General features: G+C 43.9%; 2 protein-coding genes across 3 annotated transcripts in view; both read right to left on the reverse strand.

Moving 5' to 3' along the window:
- Positions 1-22,798, reverse strand: part of LOC144986480 (NACHT, LRR and PYD domains-containing protein 12-like) — a 171,154-nt gene that overhangs the window by 57,567 nt on the left and 90,789 nt on the right. The window lies entirely within an intron of this gene.
- On the reverse strand, positions 1,860-21,539 carry LOC101164534 (NLR family CARD domain-containing protein 3-like). Its single transcript, XM_023962158.2, has 11 exons — positions 21,438-21,539; positions 18,921-19,058; positions 18,740-18,838; positions 18,072-18,194; positions 14,437-14,515; positions 14,121-14,277; positions 12,190-13,981; positions 11,921-12,094; positions 10,265-10,441; positions 7,192-7,365; positions 1,860-2,940 (listed from the first exon to the last, which is right to left on the reverse strand). Exons 2-11 carry the CDS (start codon positions 19,004-19,006, stop codon positions 2,913-2,915), a joined length of 2,889 nt encoding a protein of 962 aa, XP_023817926.2. The 5' UTR covers positions 19,007-19,058; positions 21,438-21,539; the 3' UTR covers positions 1,860-2,912.

Raw genomic sequence — 22,798 nt, forward strand, 5'->3', positions numbered from 1 at the left:
GGAACCTGTGTCAGCTGTGTCTAGAATAAAAAGAATGACGTTCTGTGTTAGTTTAGCTGTGTGAAAAGTCTTTGCAGGTCTAAAGATGATGTGCTAAGGCTGCAGAAGATAGACATGTCGTAATTAATGTTTTATAATCCGGCTGCAGCTGTGCCTTCTTGTTCCCCCTCCTTAAGGCCCGTACACACTGGGACGAATTTTGCGCGATATTCGCTGACGTTTAACGCCTTGTGACTAAACAAAGGTCACCAATGTGAGTGTGCACACCGACGCGGAATAACGCCACGCGTCAAAGCGTCACTTTTTAAAAAACGCCTTGGGTTTGTTTTTTTTGGTTTGACGCGCTGCGTCGAAAACTATACGACCAATGAGAATGGCGCTTTTGCACACGTGTCTGGAGCTTCTGAAGTGACAGTAAAACAGAACTTGGAGGTGCTCGAACACAAAACTGCCTTGCTGAGCACACATACCAGTGAAGAAGATAGACGCCAAGTAGCGTCTACACTGCCGCAAAGAAATAATGACGGACATTCTAAAATATCCCCGAACTAAGCACCAGTTGGAGCTACTGGTGCTTGAAATATTCATGTTTTCTTTGTATGATTCTGACAAGCGCGTAAATACTTGCTCTCTTCTTCTGAGTGAAAATCGACTTTAAGAAGCGTAAAGTTGCGCAGCGCCTCCTTGTGTACAGGAGTATTTCTGTTTTACATTAAGCACCATCTAATGTCAGGGAATGAAATTGCATGTTCACTCGACTCACGGTTAGCGAAAATCGCCTGGGTGTGAACACAAAAAACGTGGCGAAAAACGCTGGCGAATATTCTTGCCGGTGTGTACGGGCCTTTAGAGCTCAGCGCATTATGTAAATTAGGGAAACCCAACAAAGTTAATAAAATGGGAAGCGACAGAAATATTGCGCCAGAGCGGAGAGAGATTGTAACTGGGTACTATTCTCTGTTCGTTCTCCTCGTAAAAAGGTACCTTTGTCTGTTGTCTTTCTTTCCTTCATGTTGTTATTCTGATGTTGGAGGTTGTTTTAACCCAACAATTTCTGGAACAGAAACACACAAAACAAGTTTGACTTTTCCTTCCGTTTGCTGCGTTTGCTGGAAAATGAAGTGTGTGTCGGTGTGAAACCTCAGCTCTACTTTAACAGAACACCAGAGATCTTTCTGTCTTTCTGCACTTGTTCAGAGCCAAATCTGATCTTCATGTTTGTTTGTGTCATTGCACACAGACGCACACACACTGAGCTGTTCATCACTGCAGTGACTGGGACAGAGAGGAAGATCATGTTGGTGAGCTTCAGTTTGTAGTTTTTAGCTTTCTGGACGGATTTGGGTTTAAGTGAAGGTTTTTGACCAAATGTGTTTAGTTGTTTAGCTGTTTTACTGTGGTTTGCTTAGTTACTTGTCTTGTTATGTTTAATTCTTTCTGCACCATGAGTGAGAGGGAGAGAGAGGATGATGAGTTTATTTAGCACCACTACTGCACTGTGGGGTTAATTGTGTTAATGTCAGAGAAAAGCTATGATTTCATGTTGCAAGTCCATATTTGTTTTTTTATTATTATAAAAATTAGAATATCTGCAGGCTCAAACTTAGACATATGAGAGTTCAAGAATTACAATAAATTAAGATGGAAAAACATTTTTTTGAATTGAAGTAATATGACATTTATATTTAAATTTCAGCTCTATAAACAATATTTGAGTTGGATAGACATAAGAAATTATGTTGAAAACATTTAACTCAATTACTTGTGGCAAACTTTATTTATTTATATAGCACCTTTCATTTCAGTTGAAAACACAAAGCGCTTAACATAAAAGGAGATAGAACAGTCATAAAAAAAATGAAATTGTTAAAAACAGAAAACAAAGGACAATCACATTACATTTTTCAAACTGACATAAGATTGTTTTAGCACATTTGAGATTACCATTTATCTCAATTTTGACTACTGCTGAGAAGTAGGCCAGACTGTCATATTACTCCCAAACCCCCTCCTTTCCCTGAAATCATGGATTTCTGACAGTTTTTATAAGGGGGGGGGGGGGGGGGGGGGGGCTTCATTCAGTCTAGTACACCAAGCTTGTGATCATTAATTAGGGCCATTGACTAAGAGGGACTTGGAGGAAATGGATCTAATGTTTAATAAGCCATATTTAATGACATAATTCTGCTTGTTGTTATTGAGAGGACTGGTGTCTGTCACTTTAATATTTCTTTGTCTCCCTCCATTCACTTGCCTTTTGGAACACAAGCTAAAGCTAGGAACTGCTCAACTTTCCCTGCATGGGTTTTGCACCAGCACTCAGGGAGGCTCAGAGGACCCTGTGCTAAGAACCAGGTGGTTGCACGGAGGGAGGGGGATGCAGCTGCCAGCTGTAATCATGACAAACAGGCTTGATGCACAGAAAGTTTCTATTAGTTTCAGACATTCTAGAAAATGAGGAGATTCAACTGGATTTAGATGAAACTTCTATAAAAACTGCAGCTAAAAATCCCGTAAGCATGAAAAAGAACAGAGTTTTACCCACAAAACACCAATGAAAAAGGAAGTTCAATCAGAAAACAGTGATTGAAAACATCAATCAGACCAAAACTCTGAGTCTTAAATGTAGATCAAAGAAGAAAGTGATGATCTAGAAAATAATCTGTTTGTCTGCAGGTCTGTTTTTCTCCAGATCCTGGAGCTGCTGAACATCTGAATCCAACCCATGTTTCAGATCAACACTCCAAGTTAGAATGAGAAGAGGAAGTGCAGTTCTCCATCAGTCCACCGGGGGAGCTGCAGCACAATAACTGTCCACTTGATGCTGAGAGAGACAGTGGAGCTGATCTCAGATCAGTTCCTGCTGCAGCTCTGACACTCATCTCCACTTCCTCTGATTCCGATTCTGAACATCAGTCCAACCAGCCTTCATCCTCCCACCTGCAAAGAGAAATGAGAGAGACAGAGATGAAGGAGTGTCTCCTGATCCTGGTCTGTCAGTCAGTGATGCAGCACAGCAGCAGAAAGAACAGCAGGAGTCCTGTTCAGAGCAGCAGCTTCCTGTCATCTTGTTGGTGCAGTGGCGAGTAGCATTTCTGTATCGCTTTTGTCTAATTGCTCATGGTGGTTTCTATGGCTTGTCAAAACTGCTACTGTGACCAAATGAATGAAACCGTCACCAGGCTCAAGGACGAATTAGTAAAACTCTCTGATACTTTAAAGCAGTCACCAGATGTTTTCCAGCAATGATGGACATTCTCCAAAAACTCCCAGACCTTCTGGTTGCTCTCCCATCCACCATCATCCAGATTATTGTTCACGTTTGGACTAACGACACCTCACTGCAGCAGTCAGAGGTAACGAAATTAGATTTTCTGGACCTTTTTCTCTTTTTAAAAAACACTTGGAAAGCTGTCTTCTTTTCTGGGCCCACCCCCACTAGATCCACTAGATTTAGCAGGATCCTCTCCCTAAGCACCTGGCAGCTGTCAGTCTCTCGCAAGTTGTGTTTTGGTTTTATTGATAAGTTGGTTTTATTGATAATATCCTTTTTGGAACTGACCCTCTTTATATTGACCCGACAGTCTTCACCCCAGTCCCCTCTGAACATACGTTTTCACTGCTAGTATCCAACACACTGTGCATTGTTTTAAAGAGGACTGACTATCAACTCCCAACATTCCCCCAGAACCAACAGCTACAGCAGGGGTGTTCACACTTTTTTGGCACGTGAGCTACCATGAGTCGACAATGTCTTGAAGATCTACCCGTGTACGTGTGTGTGTGTATATATATGTGTACATATATATATACACTATTAGTAAATGTTTGTTAGTTATGTTTATCAGTTACATGTTTATTTGAACATTGTTGTTTATGTATTGATGATTAAAAAATACACAGTAAGATTACACAGAAATACTTTTGCATTAACAGATGAGGCGTGTTTTTACAAAGACAGAAAGCAGCGACTATTGTATGTCATGTTCTTTTGTAAACCGTGCAATGCGGGAGCATGGGATTTTGAAAGCACTGCTGGCTGCCTACGGAGCACATGTCACGGAAAACACTGCATCCCTAATTAGCTCGTATTTATCGGGCGACAACTACAGAGGCGATAGCAGGAGGACACAATAAAACAATAAACACTCCGGTTGTCCAGAGTGGTCTTCTGCCGGGGACTTGACGTGCCGCGGGGCAGAAAGCAAAACAAAGCAACTTTCTAATGACAGACAGTATTTGCGCTCAGTGAATTTAAAAACGCATGTGCAGTGACGTATGCATCAGAGGATGTTCAATTGGCCGGCCTGCATGTCAATCAAGTCCTGTACTTCTCAGTGAGGATTTTGATTGGCTGGTGGATTTTTTAGAAGTACGTTTTTTTTTTGTTATTTATCTTTGCTGGCCTGCAATCTACCCTCATGTCCTTGAAGATCGACCGGTCGATCTCGATCGATGTAATGAGTTTCCCTGATCTACAGGATTACAACAAAACTCTGTGCCCTCCCTCAAACCCTTCGGCCGGATATCCCACAAACCATCACCACAACTTGACATCTTCACCATTCCATCTGTTTTATCCATACGGTCTGTTACTATAGGAAACGCGACAGGAACTATAATAATCTTAAAACAGTACACATCCGGAACTCGTCCAGTCATCACCAATCCAGTCACAGCAATAAAAAAACTGAACTGAATTTTGCAGTCTTAAATGTTCAATCACTATCAAACTAATCATTTCTCATTCATGACTTTCATTTAAATCACAATCTAAATGGTCTGCTTTTAATAAAACTCTGGTCCACCAATCTCTCTGTCAGAGGCAACACCCCCGCTTTTTAACTTTACAAACAAAGATGGAAAACAAGGCATGGGTGGTGGGACTACTGCAATTGTATCTGCAGGTATTGGTTTAAGAGACACCATATGTAATGAATATTCTTCTTATGAATACCAGGCCATTGTATTTGACAATCCTGTCATGTTGTGTTTGATAGTGTTTGATAAATATAATTAAAATTTTATTTCTGATTTCTCTGAAGTGCTTTCTTTAGTATACATCGATTTTGAAAAAATAATGGTTCTAGGTAATTTTAACTTACACATTGTGCGTGATTTTATGAACATTTTAACAGTTCTGTACTTTGTTCTACATGTGAATGTGCCCACCCAGAGGTCACACTCATTACTCACGGCCTGAAGTTCCCAGTGACCTCTGTTGTGGATGTGGGCATTTCTGGGGGGTATTCCAGAAAGCAGGTTATGCTAGCTCCCACGATAAGTTTGAGGCTAAGGAAGTTGATAACCTCAGCTTTCGGTTCCAGAAATGGAGGTATGTTTCAGGGTAGGTCAAGTTACCATGGCAACTCATGCTCTGAACATAACCTGGTCCGGAGCAGGTTTAGTTGAAGCATAGTTTGTTTACAGAGAGGTGAAGCAGCATGGCGTGTCCATTTGAAGATGATCTAGTGGATGAAAAAGCTCAGATAATACTTTTTCCACCATGAGAGGGTGATAAGACCACATATGGATGTTGGAAAGATAAACTTTTTTACTTTGATCTAACTTAATTATTTGCTTCAGTTAAGATAAATCATTTTTTGTTAGGTCACCTTAAAAATAAAAAGTAGTTTTCAGACAATTATTTTCCTTTCGTTCAAATTAATTTAATTAAGAAGGTGTAACTTTGATGCTGCTGTTGGATCGGCACCGCAAGGGATTCTGGGATATCATTCCCATTGCTTGTCTGGACGGATTTGGGTTTACGTGTGGGTTTTTTACAAAATGTGTTTAGTTGTATAGCTGTTTTGCTGTGTTTGACCGTGTTTTGCCGAGCTATTTTGTCCTACTATGCTTACGTCTCTGCACCATGAGTGAGAGTAAAGTAGAGAATGATGAGTTTATATAGCACCCCTACCGCCTTAAACTGTTATGATGCTGACGGTATATTCTTTGATGAGTTTATGCACTCCGTGCCTTTTTCCCCCGTTCTTTTCATTGTCATAAAAATGAGCATATCTGCCGGCTCAAACTTAGACATATGAAAGTTCAAGAAATATAAGTAATTAAGATGGAAAAACGATTAATTGAGTAATGTGACATTTAGTTAGATAAATACGTAAATTTGAGTTGTATAAACAATTATTGAGTTTGAATAAATTTAACTAAATTATTTAAATGATTTTTCAGCCGTGTTACTTTTTTGATGGACTTATAATCTTTATCCGCCGTGTCGCGCTTTCTTTTTTTTCTCTCCATGCGTTTCCATGGTGACTCCAGAAATCGGCGATCTATTGAGAATGTCTTTATGTACCGTGCGTTAACCCAGGGTTACCAAGTCGAGCGTAATTACGCCAACTCATATCCGGTCTTTTGGAACCGACATACCCAGAGTGACTGCATTGAGAGGATCCCTGAGAGAACCATTAGAAGGCGCCGTCTACACCCTGAAGTGGTTGCACACTTTATCTCACATTTGGAAGACCAGCAACCAACTCTTTTTAATATCATCGATTCAGCATTTCAATCATGAACTCAGTCCAATTCTTACGGTGGCCCAGAAGGGTCACAACACAACACATTAACTTTACACACAACACATTAACTTTACGCACAACACATTAAATCACAACACAACACAATAACTCACAACACAACACAATAACTCACAACACAACACATTAACTCACAACACAACACATTAACTCACAACACAACACATTAACTCATGGCCCAGAAGGGTCACAACACAACACATTAACTTACCTCACAACACTTTAACTCACAACAGAAGTAAAGCAGCAATTTAGGTGCTTTTATTCTGAAATTTCCACTGGGCTGAGCGGCTAACTACCTAACAGAAAGTAATGTCACAGTGAGCTGTGGAGGGAGCGTGGAAATTGTTGTATTTGAGTTCTTGTTTGTTTTTATGTACAGCACCTTGAGCTGTTCTTTTCAATTAAAAGGTGCTTTATAAATATAATTAATTTGAATTTGAATTTGAATCTTCACCTGTTGGAGCTTCTGCTGCTCTGATTGGCTGACTGTTGTCCTGAAGCCTGTCATAATTCTCCTCAAAGCTTCACTGAGAAGCTGCAGCTTCACAGGAAACTCTGCATCTTTGCTCTCAGACTAACTTTAGGATCAAACATCTGGAAGCAGCTGGACTAACTCCAACCCTCTACTGACCTCAGAGTCTGCAGTTTGGAGTTTGGACTCTCCACCAGATCCTGGAGCTGCTGAACATCTGAATCTTGAAGGTTGTTGTATCTCAGGTCCAGTTCTGTCAGGTGGGATGGGTTGGACTTCAGAGCTGAGACCAGAGCAGCACAGCTGGTCTTTGACAAACCACAGTAAAACAACCTGAATCCAGAACAAAGAGTTGAGTTAAAAGACAAAGTTCATGTTTTCCACCCTTCACTTCTTCTAAAGAGTTCAGAGCTGAAGAAGATCAGAAAGCTTAGAAGAAGTCCAAAGATGTGAAGCAACAGCAGCAGATCAGAAGAGTCCAGCAGAAGCAGAGAAGAAGAACATTCAGGAACATTCAGGACAACATGCAGCTGCTTCAGGAAAGAAGTCCAGATGTGTGAAAGTCAAACATAAGCCTGTGGCTGCATCCAAACCAACTGATGTTGTCTAGCTTTTTTTTTTTAACTTGTCCTGTCCAACAGCTGAGCAGACAGATGAGAGCTGAAGGCCTCTTGTGTTGGAAATATTGTATTTTACAACAGTGGTTATAAATCTTCTGACAAACTAGAGGTATGTCTGAATAAACCCCTTCTGTAATCGAGGCCAGACTTTATTCATTTTAATTATTTTTGAAATTCTTTTGTGTTGTACCGTACGGAAAAGGAAAGGAGGGAAGAAGGGAGAGGGGTGTTAGAAAGAGAGGGATAGGAGGGTGATAATAGGAGGGGGGTAAAACCATGAAGCAGCATAAAGCAAAAAAGCTACTGGATGTTTATCATTACGGTAAGGTACAGATAGAATACAAATCTCAAAGGGGCGGGGCCTGTCCACACACACTCAAATGTTGTAAACCCACCTGTTAGCTGCAAAAATGTCCACATGTCAACATGTACACAATACAGATAGTGTTCACACACGCATACTTATGCCTACAAGCCAACTAGTGTGATATATTTCATTCACGCAATTTGTCGGTGCAAAGGTGAGCTAACACCTGGGGGGTATTCCAGAAAGCAGGTTATGCTAGCTCCCACGATAAGTTTGAGGCTAAGGAAGTTGATAACCTCAGCTTTCGGTTCCAGAAATGGAGGTATGTTTCAGGGTAGGTCAAGTTACCATGGCAACTCATGCTCTGAACATAACCTGGTCTGGAGCAGGTTTAGTTGAAGGTTAGTTTGTTTACAGAGAGGTGAAGCAGCATGGCGTGTCCATTTGAAGATGATTTAGTGGATGAAGAAGCTCAGATAATACTTTTTCCACCATGAGAGGGTGATAAGACCACATATGGATGTTGGAAAAATAAACTTTTTTACTTTGATCTAACTTAATTATTTGCTTCAGTTAAGATAAATCATTTTTTGTTAGGTCACCTTAAAAATAAAAAGTAGTTTTCAGACAATTATTTTCCTTTCGTTCAAATTAATTTAATTAAGAAGGTGTAACTTTGATGCTGCTGTTGGATCGGCACCGCAAGGGATTCTGGGATATCATTCCCATTGCTTGTCTGGACGGATTTGGGTTTACGTGTGGGTTTTTTACAAAATGTGTTTAGTTGTATAGCTGTTTTGCTGTGTTTGACCGTGTTTTGCCGAGCTATTTTGTCCTACTATGCTTACGTCTCTGCACCATGAGTGAGAGTAAAGTAGAGAATGATGAGTTTATATAGCACCCCTACCGCCTTAAACTGTTATGATGCTGACGGTATATTCTTTGATGAGTTTATGCACTCCGTGCATTTTTCCCCCGTTCTTTTCATTGTTATAAAAATGAGCATATCTGCCGGCTCAAACTTAGACATATGAAAGTTCAAGAAATAGAAGTAATTAAGATGGAAAAAAGATTAATGGAGTAATGTGACATTTAGTTAGATAAATACGTAAATTTGAGTTGTATAAACAATTATTGAGTTTGAATAAATTTAAATAAATTATTTAAATGATTTTTCAGCCGTGTTACTTTTTTGATGGACTTATAATTTCTATCCGCCGTCATTAAAATCTCAGACTTCGTCTCACTTCCGTCTCAAGTGTCGCGCTTTCTATTTTTTTCTCCACGCGTTTCCATGGTGACTCCAGAAATCGGCGATCTATTGACAATGTCTTTATGTGCCGTGCGTTAACCCAGGGTTACCAGGTCGAGCGTAATTACGCCAACTCATATCTGGTCTTTTGGAACCGACATACCCAGAGTAAGCAAGTTCAGGCGGATTTCAGCCCGAGTTCAGGCTCGAAGTCAGGCTAGTTTAAACATGCTTCCTGGAATACCCCCTGTGCTCAGGTGAGTGTTTATGTTCTTCTAAAATGGAGGGTGGAATGTGGAAAGGAGGAGGGGGAGCAACCAGCCACCCCCACACCCAGACCCCGCCGCAGCAGCCGCGGCAGCCAGAAGCCACTCGGCAGCAGGCAGAGAACAACCGACCCCCGGGTGCCCACGCCCGCCACCCAGGTCAGGACCAGCGGGTCGCCACAAGGCCCCCAGAGCCAGACAGCAGGGAGCAATGGGGGGAAAGAGAGTGCCGCCCGAGCCCAACCAGGAGAGCAGCCCCCCGCAGTGCCAGGAGGGCCCAACGCCGGGCCCCACCCGAGAGGGGTGCCCACAGCCCCAGACGAGCACCCCATCACCACCCAGGGGGTCCGGGCATCCCCCCGCCCGAAGTTTTCATAACAGTATAGCTTAGTCAGTTTGTTAGTTCATTTTAGTATTTTCCTATTGAACTCTTTGTATTCATGATCCTTTTGAATTCATGTTTTACTTCGAAGCCCATCGAGACGACTGTTGTTGTGATTTTGGGCTATACAAATAAAATTGAATTGAATTGAATTGAATGTTTCTGCACCAACAGCAGGAAAAGTCCACTTCCTCTTTCTGCTCAGCTCTTCTCCAAACAGCACTGAATCATGGGAGAATTTCAGCACTGTGATGCTGGAAAGTCTTCATTCAAGTTTTCAGGAGATGATCTTCCAGTCCTTCTCTGCTGCAGCCCTTCAAGCCAGAGACTTTCAGCTCCAACAGATGTGGATAACACGAAGTTGTTATCACGTTGATGTGAACAAAACAGATCATGGTGTCTGACCTCAGAGTCTGCAGTCTGCAGTCTGGACTCTCCAGAAAACCACACAGATTAAGAACTCCTGAATCCCGCAGATTCTCGTTGTAGCTCAGGTCCAGTTCTGTCAGGTTGGACAGGTTTTTCTTCAGAGCTGAGACCAGAACTTCACAGCTGATCTCTGACAAACTGCAGCTCCACAATCTGCAATCAGACAGAAAAGTGTGTTCAGGAACAGTAATCCAGCTGGAGGTCCAGGAACTTGGTCCATTCACTCAGGTGGGACCCGCCCTGATGACAGATTAGCCGCGGTTACATGGGCAGCATATCTTGATCGGATCAATGGTCGGGTTAAAATTCACCCGTGCACATGGGCACAGAAAACCTTTTTCCGATCAGAACAAACGTTCCCATGACACACACTTTCGTGCGGAATGAATAATTTGGGCATGCGCAGTAGTGATAAATCACCCGGATGCGGAAATAGGTCCCGTTGTAAACAAACCGCTTCCACAGACATTTATGCAGCAGCTCGGTAACATACGAGACGATCTTCCAAACGTGCTTTTATTAATGTTATGAATATTATGAAGTGCCAGTTCGCTCATCGTTATATTTGATCTGTGTGGTCAGTGCTTTTTTGTGGAAGAATTAAGATGGACGAAAGCTTAGGACAGGCTAACACGGGCTAACATCATTAGCCTGATGGATGGACACAAAATCCAGGACCGTGCAAGAAACGCAGCAATCTGCAGCTTTCTAAGGACTGAGCGACATTTATTTTTGCTCTGAAAAGTTCACACAGACCGCCCCAAAGCCACTCTGTGAGCTAGCGGCCCGAGCTCTGTTTGAACACGGTTCCTCCTGAGTCCTGCAGCCGCTTTACCCAGAGCGGCGGGACGGCTCGCTGTCTGAATTCTCCCACACATAACAAAACAACAAAACGCACACGTAAAAAAGCACCCCCCCCCCCCCCCCCCCCCCCCGACACAAAATTATTAATCCAGTTGCTCTGCTCACTCGGGTGCCAGTGGACCGAGTGAGCGTCGGGGGGCACGAAGCGCTCCTCCTCCGAATCTCCCCCGTGAGGGGTGAAAGAGAGGGGAGAGCCAGCGGGGCGAGAGCGGAGCGGCGCTTTTCACGGGGCGTCCTTAGAGCTGGTTGGTCCCGTATGCGCTCCAAAGCTTTCTCTCAGCGAAACACCGTCTATGCATGACGTAACCCAGAGCAGCAGTGACACACAATCGGAATGACCGTTTACATGTTCCACGATCGGATAAACGATCGGTATAACCCACCTATCTCGATCGGAAAGAAATTCTGATCCGAATGAGTCTGAAAGGGGCAGAGCATTCCGAACGGCGCGTTTACATGACGCATTTTCTTTCCGATCAGGCGTTCATACCGATTACTTTTGCTCATGTAAACGCGGCTACTGACAGATGACATTTTGACTGAAAAGCAATTCTCTTGGAGTTGGAGAAAAAAAAATAGACTTGAAATGATTTTAAAATGAAGTATAAAACCAGGATTTATAACTTAAGCAGAATGTTGTTTTCTTTTTACTTCTATGCAACAGTCCTCTGTTGTTTCCTCTGCACTGATGTCTATCTCACACTTTCTCCTGAAACAGTGAAAAACAGAAATCACTTGCACAGAATCAACATTTGGATGAAACCTGACCTGAGAGTCTCCAGTTTACAGTGTGGACTTTTTAGTCCAGCTGACAGAAGCTTCACTCCTAAATCCTGCAGATTGTTGTAACTCAGGTCCAGATCTCTGAGCCTGGAGGACTGAGAGCTGAGAACTGACGACAGAGCTATGCAACTTCTCTCTGACAGATTACAGCAACTCAGTCTGAAGAAAACATTGACAGACAGCAGTTATTGAAACTTTTGTTTTCCACTCAGATTCATTTGTTTACTGAAGGTGATTTTCCTGAGAGTTCTTACAGAGCTTTGTTGGAGGCTTTGATCACTGGCAGCAGCCTCAGAAGAGTCTCCTCTGAACCATAGTATTTCTGCAGGTTAAACTCTTCCAGATCTTCTTCTGATGATAGTAAGTCTGAGACCAGAGCAGACCACTGAGCAGGAGACAGTTTATCTGTGGAGAGATGTCCTGACCTCAGGGACTGTTGGATCTCCTCCACTAGAGGACCATCATTCAGTTCATTCAGACAGTGGAACAGGTTGATGCTTTTCTCTGCAGGCAGATCTTCACTGATCTTCTCCTTGATGAACTGGACTGTTTCCTGATTGGTCTGTGAGCTACTTCCTGTCTGAGTCAGCAGACCTTGTAGGAGACTCTGATTGGTCGGCAGTGAAAGACCCAGGAGGAAGCGGAGGAACAAGTCCAGGTGTCCGTTTGGACTCTGTAAGGCCTTCTCCACAGCACTCTGGTAGAACCGGACTAGACTTTTCAGTTCAGGCCTAGAGATCTGTGATTGTTCTTCCTCCATGAGGTTGAGTCCAGAGTTGGTAAATGTCAGGTGGACATGAAGAGCAGCCAGAAACTCCTGAACACTCAGATGGGTGAAGCAGAAGACCTTGTCCTGGTACAGGCCTCTCTCCTCTCTAAAGATCTGTGAGAACATTCTTGAGTACACTGAGGCTGCTCTGATATCGATGCCACACTCTGTCAGGTCAGATTCATAGAAGATCAGGTTTCCTTTCTGCAGCTGCTCAAAAGCCAATTTTCCCAGAGACTCCATCATCTTCCTGCTCCCTGGACTCCAGTCAGGATCTGTCTCAGCTCCTCCATCATACTTGACCTTCTTGACTTTGGCCTGAACCACCAGGAAGTGGATGTACATCTCAGTCAGGTTCTTGGGCAGCTCTCCTCCCTCTCTGCTCTTCAGCAGATCCTCCAGAACTGTAGCAGTGATCCAGCAGAAGACTGGGATGTGGCACATGATGTGGAGGCTTCTGGATCTCTTGATGTAGGAGATGATCCTGCTGGCCTGCTCTTCATCTCTGAACCTCTTCCTGAAGTACTCCTCCTTGTGATGGTCATTGAACCCTCTGACCTCTGTCACCATGTCAACACACGCAGCAGGGATCTGATTGGCTGCTGCAGGTCGTGTGGTTATCCAGAGGCGAGCAGAGGGAAGCAGGTTCCCCCAGATAAGGTTTGTCAGCAGATCAGGCACTGAGATGGACTTTCTAGGGTCATTTAGGATCCGAGTCTTGTGGAAGTCCAGAGGAAGTTGACACTCATCCAGACCATCAAAGATGAAGAGGACCTGGAAATGTTTGAAGCTGCAGATTCCTGCTTGTTTGGTTTCAGGGAAGAAGTGATGAACAAGTTCCACCAAGCTGAACTTCTCCTCTTTCAGCACATTCAGCTCTCTGAAAGTGAACGGAAATGTGAAGTGGAGGTTCTTGTGGGCTTTGCCTTCAGCCCAGTCCAGAGTGAACTTCTGAGTTAAGACTGTTTTCCCGATGCCAGCCACTCCCTTAGTCATCACGGTTCTGATTGGTTCTTGTCTTCCAGCTGGGAGTTGGAAGAGCTCTTCTCGTCTGATGCTTGTTTCTGCTCTGTCTGCTTTCCTGGATGCTGCTTCAATCTGTCTGACCTCGTGTTCTTTATTCAGCTCTCCTCTTCCTCCCTCTGTGATGAAGAGCTCTGTGTAGATCTCATTCAGAAGGGTTGGATTTCCTGCTTTAGCCATCCCCTCAAACAAACACTGGAACTTCTTCTTCAGACCAGATTGGACTTTATGTCGACAAACTGCAGCAGAAGATCCTGAATGAAGACAACAAACAGTAGATCAACTCTCTGTAGCCCTGAATGATGAGGGTTTGAATCCCTGTGGTTCCATGTGTTGAGAAATCAGTAAATCTTCATTTATCAGCAGCTGAAACCTTCAGAGAAATCCTCTTACTGCTCTGCAGTCCATCAGCCAGCTCCTCCTGCTTCATTCTCCTCAAGAAGTTCACTGTGATCTTCATCGGTGACTCTCTGCTGCTCCTCTGCTCTTCATCTTCATCCTCCAGCTCCTCCTCATCCTCCCTCTGACTCAGAATCTTCTTCTTCAGCTTCTTCTTGACAAAAGTGATAATGTTGAGCCAATCAGAGTGAAGTCATGGAGCCAAACATCAACTCCATGTTGGACACACTGACAGTCCACTGCTGTCCAAAGTGCAGCATGGAGACAACTGTGGACAGAATGATGGAAAAGTAGTTGTTCATGTACAAACCAGAAAGATGGAGTCCAGCTCTGTTTGATGCTGCTGGACAGATGGACCACTGGGAGTTTCTGAGCTCTGCTGGTCCAGTCTGTGAAAAATCAGCAACAATCAGATCATACTGGACCCACTGGTGTCTTGCAAACACTCAGTAGAATCATTCAGTAATTCATCTTCTAAGCTGTTTCATCCCTTTTAGGGTAACAGGGTTGCTGGAGCCTTTCCCCCAAACGCCGCACGGCAGCAGATAGAGAACAACCGCTCCCTGGGCGATCACATCTGCTACCCAGGCCAGTGCCAGACAGACTTCCACGGGGGCCCCCAGAGCCAGACAGCAGGGAGGCATGGTGGGACAGAGTGCAGCTCCAGCCCAATCAGGAGAGCAGCAGCCCCCCCACCGCGCCTAGAGGGCCCAACGCAGGGCTCACCCCAGAAGAGCGCCCACAGCCCCAGACGAGCATCTCATCACCACCTAGGAGTTCTGGGCCTCTCCCCACCCCAACCCAAGTTACGAGCCAGGACCCCCCAAGGGAGACCCGCCCAGCGCTCCAGGAAGCCACCCACCCAGCACACCGTTGGTCCAGGAAGGAGCAAGGCAGGGGCCGCCCATCCCCGCCCAGGAGGAGGGCACCCAAGAGAAGAGGGGGTCCCCAAGAAGTGTTGTAAACATGCCCCGACCAGGCTCGGCCAGAGTTGGAAATTTGGCGAGGCCCAGCGCTCAGGGGCAAGGACCAGAATCCACACCACAAGGACACAGACACCCCTCGGCTCAGGTGTAATGTGATCCCCGGGTGTTTGCCTTGCCAGAAAGCTCAGGGATCCCTCTCCCTGTGTGGAGAGAGGGCTGCCGGGTCCAGAAAGCCAGCACCCAAGGAACATGGTTGAGGTTGCCAAGGGCCCAGTACCCACTACCAGGGATGGAGTAGGGGACAGATGGTCCGAGGTCCCACCTTCCTTGCGAAATGCATGTGTGTGTTTGTGAGGGTGTGTGTGCATGTATGTGTATTTATGTTGGAGTGTATATTTTGAGGAGTACAGGGTGTTTGTACTAAGGGGGTGCAGTTAAAATTGGCTGGTAAGGTACTGAGGGGACATCTCCTGATTACTCAGTGATGCCCCATCACCCTCCCCACCAAGGGGCCCTAAATGTCTACGTTGCTGTTAAAATTGTCGGGTAGGGCGCTAAAAGGGCAACTGCTCCTTGCTGGCAGTGATGTCCAAGCACCCCCCTACCAAGGGCCCTACATGTCTAAGGTGCAAATAAAACCGAGAGAAGGGGGGCCTATTCCACACGACAACCATGGTAGGGGGACCACTGCCAAGTTGCTTCTCCCCCCAAGGTGCATCACAGGCTGAACCCCCCCCCCCCCCCCCCCCATCACCCTAAGAAGAGATTATATGAGGAGGAGGGTAAGTCGGGGACAGCTGGTAGACTGTCCCCGGGTGGTCAAACAAGCCTCCCCCAGCCCCCCCCCCAGCATAGAGCCCAGGGGGTCCCATCCCCTGTAGCGCAGATCCCTCAGGCCCCACGCTACCCACCCCACACAGAGAGAGAGGAGCCAGGAAGCAACCCCCCCCCCCCCGGAGCAAGTCCAGGCCCCCACCCCCAGGCGTCACCCCTGAGAGCTCTGGTCTCGATGGGACCAAGAAAACAAACTAGCTGGGGCGACCGCCGATTGCCTCACCGGAGACCCCAACCCGTCAAACCTCCAAGGTCCCGTACCAATAGTGTAGCCACCCCCCTCCCCCGGGCAGCCCACCCACAGGACAGAGCCAACAAGCAACAATTAATTTTCTTCCGTTTGTCCCTTTCGGGGTTACGGGGCTGCCGGAGCCTATCCTGGCCACTTATGGGCAAACGCAGGGAACACCCTGGACAGGTTGCCAGTCTGTCGCAGGTCAGTTTAAAGGTGTTTAGATAAATTTCTGACCAGAAGCTTTCACCTGTGCTGATGCTCAAATCTGCATCCCATTTTGTTATCGGAAGTGAAATATTATTATCTAGGTTGCATAAGAGTTTGTATATTTTGGAGAGAGTTTTATTAGTTGAAAAATTAATCAGAGAGGTAACTACTTTTGGTAGCTTTAAATCATTTTCTTTGGATTTAAACTTTTGTAATAGTAGATTTAAGTTGCTGATATTCCAAGAAGTTATTTATTCCATGTTTGTCTTGTAGTTCTTGGGGTGTTATGAATCTTCTATCAAAAATTAAGTGCTTTATTAGTGTTACACCCCCTGCTTGCCAAGCTGGGAAGTTTTCTTTTGTTTATGAGGATGTCTGGGCTTTTCCAGATGGGTGTCATTTTGCATGGTTGAATTGACGAGTTTGATATTTTGAAAAATTCCTACCAGGCTGTTAAAGTGGTGTTTATATTAATACTTTGATCCTCTTCTCATTGGTAGGTCTTTAAAAGCTTGAACCTTTCTCTTCCTTCCTTCCAGATGATTTCTATTAAGTTGTTCTATGTGTCTGTCCTGTGTTTCAAGTCTAGCTCCCTGATTCAGCTTCCTGTCTGATTTTGTTTTGTTTAGCAAGCAATAAACTGTTAACCTGTCCTCGGCATCAGACTCTGCTTTGGGATCCGACCACTCAACATAACAGTCACTCCTGAAGGACACACAGCTAGGTTCAGATCCAGATCCAGTTCTGAGTCTCTGGTGGTTCCTGATAGAAAAACACTTGTTTTGTTAGAAGTGAGTTTCTTTGATGATGTTGTTTGGTGAGTTCTTTTGGATTTGGATCATCTCAGAATTTGGATCATCTCAGATCATAAATGCATCATGAATGCTGTTGTTTTCAGAACAGCAATGATTCCAACATTCATTCTGACTCACAGATGAATTACAGTTACAGTAAACTGGATTATTGATTCTCATTTAGACACAAAAGAAGACTTTAATGTTTGTTTGTTGATGAGATACAAAGAAAAAGTTATCATTTTAATGGAGACCGTTACGCATCAAAATCAATATTCTACATATTCTGTGGTTAATTATCATTAGATTAACTGTATGAAAGACCGTCATTAAAATATTTGACTAAATTTTCTTTTCTGATCTAAACATTTGTTCAAATAAGAAAATATTAAAAGATAAATTTCTGTCTAAAGTTTTTCCAACATCTCTGCTCTCAGAGACTCTCAGATCTTCTCTCATCTTCTTCAGATTCAGATCAAATCTCTGCTGTCTGTTTGGGATTCTAAACTCTCTGTCGTCGCTTTTTTTTCACCAACTTTCTCTGAGGGTTTCTGAGCTCCAAAGGACACTTGGACTTGCTCTGATTTTAGTCTTTGAAACCATTTGGAGAAGAAGAACAGAAATGTGGGAGGAGCAACATGTCAGTCAGAAATGAAAATTCCTCCTTCAGACTTTGTGCTTTGGTTGAGACGTGAGCCTCAGCTCTGCGATAATGTAGAAAATCCCAGAGAATCAATTTCATTTGCAATTAATTTTGTTCACTTCATGACCTGAGGACTTCAAACCATCAGAGAATGATGATATCATGCAAGACATTTTCAAAAGCTGTTTGAGATTTGGAGCTAAAGTTACTGTTTGGGTTTCTCTCCAACAATCAAATCCCATCTAAACACTGACTGTGGAAAAAGATTCATCAACAGATCTCTGTTCACTAGAAACTGGTTCTTACTGTGAGTCTGAAGGTCTTTGTTTTCGTCTTCTGAAGGCTGGAGGATGACCTTTGAACCGGTCACTCTTCATTGACTCACAGCTGGAGGCTGCAGACTGGACTCTCTGTGTGACCTGTTGACCTCTGCAAACACCAAACCATCAGAGTGTTGGAGGATCTGCTTCTTCATGAACAGCTGATGGACTTTGACATGAACACAGACTGAGCTGTTTAGTCTGGAATAACATGACATGTTTGGATCAACAGTTTCCAGTTGGAGGGAAAAGGTTTCAGCATTTTCTGTCAGTCAATCCAGACTTTTTTCTAGAAAAGCTGATTCCAATTCTCCGTGTAGAAATGTAGAAATTCTGATAGCAGAAAGTCAAACTAGAACAATGTGATGTTTGGAAAGCATGAAAATCTGAATCCTAGGAGTCTGCAGTGATTCTTCTCATTAGACTGGAGCTGCTGTCAGTCAGAGTCAGCAGTCAACATGTTTTCTTCTCCAACATCTCTGCTCTCAGAGACTCTCAGAAGACTCAACTGAAAAGATCTCATCACACACATGATGCTCCAAGTGAGTCTGATCAGAGAGATCCAGAACTGAACCAGACCTCAAGTCCTTCATCTGAAAACTACAGATCATCTGAACCAGAATCCAGCCTCCAAAAACTCTGACAAACACTTACTGTTCCACTCCCGAACTGATGACTTTGAAGTCAGGATTAGAATCCTTTGACATGTCACTCCTGTTGAACCCAAAGGTTGATTCAGATCCAGGTTGGTTCCTGTGAAGAATAAAGGTTGCTGGTGTGAGTGCTGAGCTCTGACATGCAGAAGATCATGGACAGTTGGAGATCTTCATCTCACCTCTGAGCTTTGCTCTGGTTGTCATGGCTACCATCTCTGCTTTTAGAGGGAGGGGCTCCCTCCTGTGGTTCCTCCCACTGATCCATGCTGCTGGATTCACTGGATCCACATCAGCTCACACACACATTCCACCTTCACCTGCAGAGGAAACATGTCCTCTTAAGCTCTGATAGACATCCTGATTGTTACCAGATGAGGTTCTGAGCTCTGTTCTCTGGTATCAAAAAACCTTTTCTTTGTTTGTGTCAACTAAGCTGATGAACCGACTGATTGGGCTGTGTGGAATGTTGTTAGAATTATCCTGGATATTGAGATTAAGAGTTAATTGCCATTTGTACATGTATAGCAAGTAAATTGAAAATTTTCTTTGGCAGCTCTCAAATCAGGTGTTATTACTGAAGGACAACAAAAACAACGTTCATAAATAAAGATGAACAAAATTTAAGATAGAGAAGAGTAGAGTAAAATATGACTTGCAGACGGACATAATGCAGTCATAACCACATGTTATTGCAGTTTCCAAGCCTTTTCATTATTGTACTTTTTGTCATGTTTGTAATATATTGTGGTTGTTGTTCATTGTTCATTGCTCTTAGTGTCGTGGCTGGTTAGCATGTTGTGTACAGCCTCTGCTTGGCTTTCTTTACAATGGCAACAGTGTTTCTTTCCCAGCTGAGTCTGTCTGTAATCTGCAGACCCAAAGACTGGTGACAGTTGGTCCGCTCCATCACAGTTCTGTTGATGTTGAGCGGCTGATGTGGCGGGGCATTGCTTTTATAATCCACGATTATATCTTTGGATTTTCTACATTGAGATGATAGTCATTGTCATTGTCCTCACTGTAGATAGTGATCATGTGCACCAGGTCTCTGTATGCGGACTCGTCCCTTCCTCTGATGAGGCCAAGGACGGTTGTGTCGTCTGCATACATAATGATGATGTTGTTGGAGTCCGGGGAGGTGCAGTCGTATGTGTACAATGAGAAGAGTTTAAGGCAGCACCCTTGTGGTGTTCAGGTGCTGATTGTCTGATCTGCAGAGACCTTCTTTCTCATCCTCACCACCTGTGGTCTTGTCTGTGAGAAAGTCCAGTATCCAGTTTCGGGTGAGTGTAGGCACTCCCAGTTCGGTGAGTTTGCCAGTCATCTTCACATCCATACTGTATTAACAGTAACTGTAGTCCAGGAAACGTGACTGAGCATAGGTGTTCTTGGTATCCAGGTGTTAGGGTGGAGTGAAGTGCAAGGGGCACTGCGTCTTCTGCTGATCTTTTGGGGCGGTAGGAAAACTGATTGGGTCTACTACTTTATCGACGAAGGAGGCTAGCCAGCTTGCATAGCCTGCGTGCTGTCCTTCCCCATCTTCTGCGCTTGTGTGGCGGCTTCTGGGAAACGAGCTTGCTGCAGCCTGTCGTTATTTGATACCAGCGTGGGGTTGTAGCTCCAGGTGAATTTTCAAGATATTTGTGTCAAAATAACCTCTGTGACTCGTTAGTTCCAACCTTAAGAGAGCTTCCCAGTTGTACTTGATATGAGTCAACAATGTTTGGATGTTATAAAACAAAGACAGAACTATCACCAGCAAAAAAGAAAAAAAAACTGATTGAGAGTAGCGCAATGTCACACACAGGAGAGCACCATCTTGACTCCATAAGAAATATTTGTACCGTTATCCGGATGAATACTTGGTTCTGATTGGCTGCTGGGTGTGATAAAAAGTGATATACCACAGTGATAACCACAGCCTAAAAAGAAGTTCTGGTCACATAGCTTAAATGTTCTATATCGCTGCGCTGGCTTCTTTAAAACAAACTTTAGCTTCAGTATCTGGACAAAAACAAGCGATAAGAGGTAAACTTTCTGTCTGAGCTGATGCTTTATTCAACCCATTGTGACGCTCAGCATAAATATCGCTTTTTTTTGACATGTCATGTTACTGGGTCAATGTGCCACACCACGTAATAAATAGTTCACTTTTTGTGAAAAAAAAGGATCCAAACCAAAAGAATAACAAGAATAAAGTAATAAAAACGGATTGAATATTTATTTCAATTCAAGTGACCATGGTATAAGCCTTCGAAGTGTGGATTATCAAAAATTAACGCACATGCCGGAAGCAACCATCCACCGCTTCGTGTCGAATAGTTCAGTGCGTTAATTTCCGATGATGCACACTTCGTCAGTATAAAAAATAACAATGTAAAAATTAGAGGAGAAAATAAAGTGACTGAAGTATAGTTCCTTGTTTAACTTTTTTTTTTTACGGCACTGGATAACTGGTGGAAGGTGCTGTTAGTGCTGATGAGGTAACCCTTCCATACATTATAAATGTGTTGGATCTTTAAAAACACATTAGGAACCTGAAAGAATATCCACAGATCAAACTGAATCAGAGTTTCTGGAGGAAGTCGCCATGTCAGTGACCTCTGATGTGTTTTTGTCTGCTGCTCTTTTCCTCACAGATCAGAGACAACAGCTTCATCATGAGAGCAGAAAACTACTTTTGCACAAAGACTCACCGTGACAGAAGAAGAAAACGGAGGAAACTCCAACGTCTGTGTCTGCTGGACAAACTCTGCTGTCTGAGTTTGAGAGCAGCCCTCCTCCCTCTTTGTGTCTGTGTGGGTATGTGTGTGAGGGTGGGTGTGTAGGTTTGTGGGTGTGTGTGAGTGAGTGTGTGTGTGTGTGTGTGTGTGTGCATTTGTGTGGCTTTTTCCTCCTCTCTGCATTTACAAGAATTGGTTTGACCGCAGCTGCAGCAGTCAATGAGCAGCTGACTCCTAAATAGATCATTGTGTTTCAGCTCTGGGGGGCTGGACTAAACTCAAACTAAAATATTTGCTCAAATCCTCTTTTCCTCTAAAGATTCTACGTGTAAGTAAATCATAAACTCCTGAGGAACTGAGGGATGTTTCTGTTCTGACAGTTCATCTGCTTCACTAAGACTAAAACAAAGATTATGAATCAGAAATATAAGAAAAAAACTTCAACTCTGTAGTTGATGCTGAGAAGCAGAGCAGAAGAGAAGAGTTCAGAGGATCTCAATGTTCCTTCATCTGGAGGAGAGCTGCAGCCAAACCCTGAGACTTATGCTATGTTCACACCATGCAACTGACATGTGAACACTTGTTCAGCAGAAACCACAATGTGTGTCACCCTCACACTGTCCAAACCGTTAACCAGACAAAGAACTGCACGTATCTGCGAGCGGGGGGGGGGGGGGGGGGGGGGGGGGGCTTCTTCTACTGTTTATTAGTGCGTGTCCACCACATACAGCTGGAAAAGGCTTGATGTCAAATCTTACAAATGACTTAGTGTCATGTAATTCAGGCTGGGCACAAACTCCAATTGCTAATGTGTCCTCCATTATCAGACAGTTTTAAAATTTCTGTGGTTACACCTTCGTGTTTATTGATGCTGATTCAAAGAGACATGACAATACCAAAGCTACAGAGGAAAAGGAAGTGGAAACGACCACAGACAGAAGAGTTTGAACAGATGGGTTTTGAGTTTTGTTTTAGAGGTAGAAAGATTCTGCTCTCTGCTAAAAAGGTAGAACGTCTCCGTCTGAGAAGAATCCAGAGTTCCTGATCACAAACATCAACTGAACCCCAAATCAGAGCTGATCAGACTGCATGGAACCCAAGCTTCAGAAAAGAGGAGAAAAGAAGAAGTCGTCCACATGAAGCTTCACCTTAGAGGAAAAGAGGAGCTGCTGAAATAAAGTACTTGAGTACTGAGGAACACTTTCAACCTCTGATTTATGGTGGCCGACAGGGCTCACACTACATACAAAAGAAAAAACGCAACGAAATTACCCGAAGCACAACGAAATTATCCCCATAACCACAGCTACTGTCATGGTGCCTCTGTCAGTTCT

Source organism: Oryzias latipes, chromosome 2, assembly GCF_053564925.1.
Source record: "Oryzias latipes strain Hd-rR chromosome 2, Olatipes_Hd-rR_3.1".
Classification (NCBI taxonomy): Eukaryota; Metazoa; Chordata; class Actinopteri; order Beloniformes; family Adrianichthyidae; genus Oryzias; species Oryzias latipes.